At 42.1% G+C, this 6158-nt stretch overlaps 1 protein-coding gene across 1 annotated transcript; it reads right to left on the reverse strand.

Moving 5' to 3' along the window:
• Positions 1-1562: 1562 nt before the first annotated feature.
• LOC119193022 (solute carrier organic anion transporter family member 74D-like) lies at positions 1563-2689 on the reverse strand. The gene is made up of 2 exons (XM_037446727.1): positions 2387-2689; positions 1563-2319 (listed from the first exon to the last, which is right to left on the reverse strand). Exon 2 carries the CDS (start codon positions 2248-2250, stop codon positions 1582-1584), a length of 669 nt encoding a protein of 222 aa, XP_037302624.1. The 5' UTR covers positions 2251-2319; positions 2387-2689; the 3' UTR covers positions 1563-1581.
• Between the last annotated feature and the right edge of the window lie 3469 nt (positions 2690-6158).

Consider the following 6158-nt stretch of genomic DNA (forward strand, 5'->3'; position numbering starts at 1 on the left):
ACCAGGCTATTGAAATAGGTCCATTTATTTTATATGTTTTAATGCGATTGACGCCGTACTTTGGACGGTATGTTTACAACAGGGAATGACTTGTTATCCGCATTTTAAATGACTTATGATGTCATTTAGCCGGTATGTTGAACATCTCTATTACATTAATTTTGTTGCCTAGAATTGCCTTTCGTTTTACACAAGTATAAGTCATTTAGTATTTCAAAAAGTGCCCGAGGAAAACTATTCAATGTCCAGATGAAGACGTTTCAGACAGTTCAGAAAAAAAAATGATATAAATTTAATAAGGGATATTATTCTTTATTACACTCATTATTAAAGAATAATAGTCCACGAGTTCCGGCCGAAATGTCCCAGGGTTTTGACGCTTTTGTCCAATAATAATAAACAAGCATTAGGGCCGGCGCAGTCACAACAAACACCGGCCACTTTGTACATTAACGTTCGTACTAACCCAAACACGAGGCGTTTGTATTTTTTACTACACAACCATGCACCGATAATGAGATGCAGTTTTTGTAAACACACGAGTCGTGTAAATATTATTAAGGTCATTGAGATAAATATACGTAACACGATATCAATATAGAGATAAATTAAATGAGCTCACAAGTGTAGCAGGGTAAATAAGTTGTCGGGGTTCAAAACCCAGAATCAAAATATTAACGACATTATAGCTTTCATAAATCAATCATTAGTTTTATAAATTATTAAATAAGCTAATATAGTCTTAGAACGTCCCCGATAATCTAATGTTAAAAATCTTAAACGAGCTTTCACGAGTCGCCGAGCTTTTGGCGCTAGATCAATAAGACAATGAGGTACACATGATACATTGCGGGTTATGTTTCATATAATGTCGTTACTAGAGGTCCCGATTACCAAAATTTCAATAAAATCAAAACACTACGCGAAAATTGTTAACACCTCAGATCATAGATCTATCTTCAGACTTCAAGATTTAGACACTCATGTACCTATCACGACAATACATATACGAATTGATTTTATATTAAAATCGTCCGACTGAATCGACATAATTTTTATCAAGCTTTTGTTTTCAATACACGCGCCATTGACTCCGCCATAATTCAATAGATTTCGGGCGCAGCACCGTGCTGAGACCGTGGGTCGGCAAGAACTAAAAATATCATCCATAAATTATATAAATACAACCACAAACTCGGTCTATCGTCGAAGCCGAGATATCTTGTTTATATTTGTAATTTTGGCTAAAACGGAAAAGTAACAAGATAACCGATTCGAAATCGCGATAAAAGCCGCATTGTCGCCTGGGACACAAGAGATCGCGGTTTGATTCCCGCTAGACTTATTACACCAGTAATTTTGTGTATTAACCCAGTTTGTGAAACTGTATTACAATAAAATAACATAATAATCGGTTTTGACTTTAGACTATTTGTGATTTGCATAGACCCCAGAGTTATAAGTCGTCCACTACCAAAGCGCTGATGTTTATGATCATTCATATAGATAACATCCTAACGTCCCCTCTACCATCCCATCTTTACACGGCCGTGTATAGCCAAACTTGAAAACGTTAAAATATCACTCACCCATATAGAGCGGCGACTGTCTGCTGCCAACGTTGTCGTCGACGTACGGTATGCCGAGCGTAGCGATACCAGTCTGGCCCACGCCCACCACCAGCAGGCACACGAACAGCCACGGGATCACCACCGCCGTGATGGAAGAGCGCGTCTCCGTGTTGATCTGCTGCGCGCGGTCGCAGAACGTCATGTTGTTGTAGAGGTTGCAGACGGGCGCGGCACCCGACGTGTGCCCCACCATGTGCACGTTGAGCAGCTCGGTGCCGTACAGCAGGTGCGGCAACACGCACCCGATCACGCCCACCGCCAGCACCAACATCATGCACGCGATCCATCGCGGCCGGTGCCCGCGCCCCGCCAGGTACGTCAGGAACAACGCCGTGCATATCTGGCCGATCTCGGTTGCCGCTAACAGCGTCCCCGTAGTCTTCGATTCCACTTTGTATAGTTTCTCGAGTGTCGTCGTCACGCTCACGAAGTATGTGAGGAACATGCCCTGCAGCACCCAGCCGGACAGGAACACCAGCATGAACACCCTTGTCGAGTAGAAGGCCGACCGCGGCAGCGCTCTCTGCGCCTCCGGCGGCAGTTTTGTGTCGAGGGATCCATTGTTGTTTCCGGTGGCTAGCCGTTCTTGCTCCTCGGGCGTTGCTTCGACGCCTTTCATGGCGGACTCGTCGGCCGCCGGGCCCGAGCAACCGCACCCGCTGTGGATGCTGTCGAGACAACGCTCGCCCTGCGACAATAAAAAACACCATTGTATATCGAAAACACGTTTGATCGACTATTAATATTCAACTCACGTCATGGTAACAGCGACGCGGTTTACTAGCGCACAACCCCTAGTTTTACAATTATAGGAAACGTCCGACGGAGCAGAAACGTTGTGCACGCGAAGCTCCGCCAGTTCTGATACTTCCGCGTAACGGGACCGACGCGGAGGGCGCGACCAGAGGATACAATACGGCGGCGGTGAGGCGACTCATGCGCATAGTTTTCGGGGAGTCGTTCACCCGTCGGGCTTTGGTGTGGAGGGTAGGAGGCTGCGTGCGCGCACCCGGCGCGGCGGACACCGACAGGCCGACTGCACGGCGAGTACCGGCGCAGCGCACTGCACCCGCTGCACCCGCCCCTCGACATCTCCCCACACGGGGTTTTTATTGGTCGTCTATCCGTTTTTTGTCCGGCGTGCAGTTACGCACGATGAAAGGCGTCTGCACACCGCCCTTCACTGAAGATTCCCTCTCGTCTCGACGCTTCGGAATGTCTTTGTCGTTAAGCTTATTTAAGCTGCGCGATGCACGCAATCGACACGCGAACCAAAAATCAAACAATAGTTTAGGACATTTGAAATATCGGAGTAGATTTGAAATTGTACCAGGGCACGGTGTTTCTGAACGGTAACAGTTGCACATCGGTATAAGAAGAGGTCACACGCTCTAGGTTCGCAATAACACCAACAGTAGAATATTAATGTGATCGACTCACACGGGTAACAGGACTTGCGAAACAGCAACGGGGGCCGATGACCACGGACGACCGATGCGCCGGCTGCGACCAGTTCTGAACCACCACTCCATACGGAAAACTGACCGAGCGCGAAAGTGAAACACTAGGGGATGAGTCAAAGCGGCCTATTTTTTCACGTGTGTCCATATATAAAGCCCATTGTAAACTGCATTCCGAGATAAAATGTGCAGTGGCCGAGCTACTATCTGGCCAGTGATAACGGGATGCGGCAAGCACTACTCGCGAGCCGAAGCCGGGTTACTGCCCGCACCGAGTTACGCAGAACGCCCTATTTATCTCGCAACTCTGCACGACCTCTATTAAAAAAGCCATGTTTCTGAGAAGCACCATTCCGTTTTGATATGCAGCCAAAATATTAATTTATCATTTGAGTCGGCGGGGTGCGTGTTTATCGCGCTCAACATTGTGCCACGTCTCTGCCCGACAGGTTTATAATTAAGGGTTAATTACAAAAACGCCCGCGCGATGTTGTGAACCTCCCGTGTTGGATAAATGAAAAATGTTGTATTCATATTTTATTTCGTTACTAATATTTTGCAATTTTTCGGTCGTTACAGCATGGATGATTTATAAGAAATGTGATCAGCACTATAACGCTGTCAAGCTTCTTTATTTATCCGACTGTCATTAAGTTCAAATTGTGCTAATGCGATGAGTTTCGCTGAGCAGAGTATTAAGAACTGCAACAGGTTCCACAACATGCAGATCCGGAACAAATATTTGCGGATCAAAGATGGATTTGACGAACGCGCGTCTATCATAATCTTCGTCCTCCTGATGGCTCATTATATTTCGACATCGTAATTGACTATCTTTTACTTTTACTTTCATATAAGATGGTGACAGATGATGTAGAGGGCGAATAATTCAACTTTCTTAATACAAACCATTAAAACAGTAGCTTTAAAACCAACTTTGTATGTAAACCCAATTAAAACTATAATTAACTGTATTTTGATTACCTGTTTGACTTGTTAATATTTTATTTTTTTATGTCATCCAAGATCTTTCAACACGTGATGTTTATTTTCATAACGAAATGATGAAACAGAAAAATAATGTTCACGCTGAGAGATACTTTAAAACTGTTTCATTATGTTTTTTGGGTGGCTTGTAGCTCAATGATTAACAGACGGACATCGCATGAGTGAAATGGGTATGAATTGCAAAAAAACCTTATTTATCATTCCGTACTGTTCGTGTTAACACCTCAACATCATTATTCTAACGATTTCGGTTATTTTAAATTGGAACCCGCTGTTCGACCGAATGAGAAGCAATACATACGGGTTAAATTGTAGATGTATGTCAAATGGTGGTCATTTATGGCCATACAATATGACGAAATAATATTCCAGCTTATAATAAAGGAAATGATTGCAACCCAACAGTCATATTTGGTAATGAAAATCTCTTAGTAATTAAATCTACTATCTCACCAGTTTCAAACTAACACTACCACTAAACCATTGAGACATTCGGCAACAACGTCCCATCACCACATCATATCACCTCTCCACAAGCGTACTATTAAATATTAGAGAATGAATCAACCTGACTTCACTTTCATAGAGTCGAGACCGCATATTTACAGAGCTTAATAGGGTTGCGACATCACAAGTGCGAGACAGAACTGGCGCCATTACTATCTTAGATAAATGCGAACTTGTACTATTAACAATTAATTTGGATATTAACGCGCTCCGCAATTCCTTGTCAAATGGCTTCAATTTAATAATACCCAATAAAATGTGGGTTTAACAACAGAGCCAGCAGACAAACCACCTATTACGTCATTAGTGCTAAACACACGGCACAAACTGAGTAACTCTGCCTAACCTCTTGAAGATGATAAGGAGATATTGAGGATAATATATATGTTTAAGGGATAAAATGTTTAAATTAGTCAAAATAATATGATAAAATGTTTGTTATAATCGTGATGAAAAGTGCATTGCTGAGCAAAAATGTTAACTTCAATAATTAGAAAGGTTAAACCATAGCCCGCCACGCTAATTGCTTCGTCCGTTAGCTAACACGGTCCACTATCTCGTGTTAGTTTAGTTAGGTCCTAGCAATCTAACTTGACGAAACAAAGCAAAATTTTAACGTGGCTCTTCTTCGAGACATCGTGATCTTTAAACCTACTACTTAGTACATCATGCTTTAGATAAAACTAGCTACTTTAGATCTAAAGATTGTAATGAATTCCCTCATAAATATATTTCTTTCTATAATTATTTTGGAAATTAGGTATGTTTTAGTTTGACAGTAGCGGAATGTCACCGGCCCTTTCGTTCCACAGCGATATTGTGGCAAGTACAAGCCGGCAATTTATTTAATCTTCCGCGATTGAATGGCAATGAATTATGAGACGACCGCCCCATCTATTGGCATAAATTGAATGAAGTATCTCCAAGACGGCACCAATAACCGCTTGCAAGTGTTAAGGAATCAGATACGCTTGTGTGTGTTTGTAATGATATGTCGTTACTGCTAAGGTCTGAGTTAGACGATACATTTTATGATATATTATTTTTTAATAATTCGATCCTGTCTCATGCTTTAAGGCAATTAATATGAGCATTTAAGTTTATATATAGATGGTGCGAGCATGCCTTAAAAATACTACAACAATATATAGTAACTAAAGTTCGAAGCCCATTACTCGAACAACCATTAAAGTCCGAAAGAGGAATAATTACAGCACACATTAGAAACACGCCTGACACCACAAACCACGAGATTGCATCGAGTTGCAACCTACGCTTCACGTACGATGCATCTTCACCATGTAGCTTTGTACATAAACCTAAAATACTATACACAATGTGGTAAACCGAGAATGCAATGAAGAAAAAACCGAAAGCAGTATGTCAAGATCTTGCAGAGTGGAAATTTAATCGCTGCCTACCCCTGTGGAATACAATGCACAATATGACTTACATCGATGATTTTATTCCTTACAATGCTAAATAAATATATCACACTTTCTTCGCTTTTTCGAAGGTAGACAGACAGTAGCGAAATATGGATTCATTGTGA

This window comes from Manduca sexta, unplaced genomic scaffold (genome assembly GCF_014839805.1).
Source record: "Manduca sexta isolate Smith_Timp_Sample1 unplaced genomic scaffold, JHU_Msex_v1.0 HiC_scaffold_3530, whole genome shotgun sequence".
NCBI lineage: Eukaryota > Metazoa > Arthropoda > Insecta > Lepidoptera > Sphingidae > Manduca > Manduca sexta.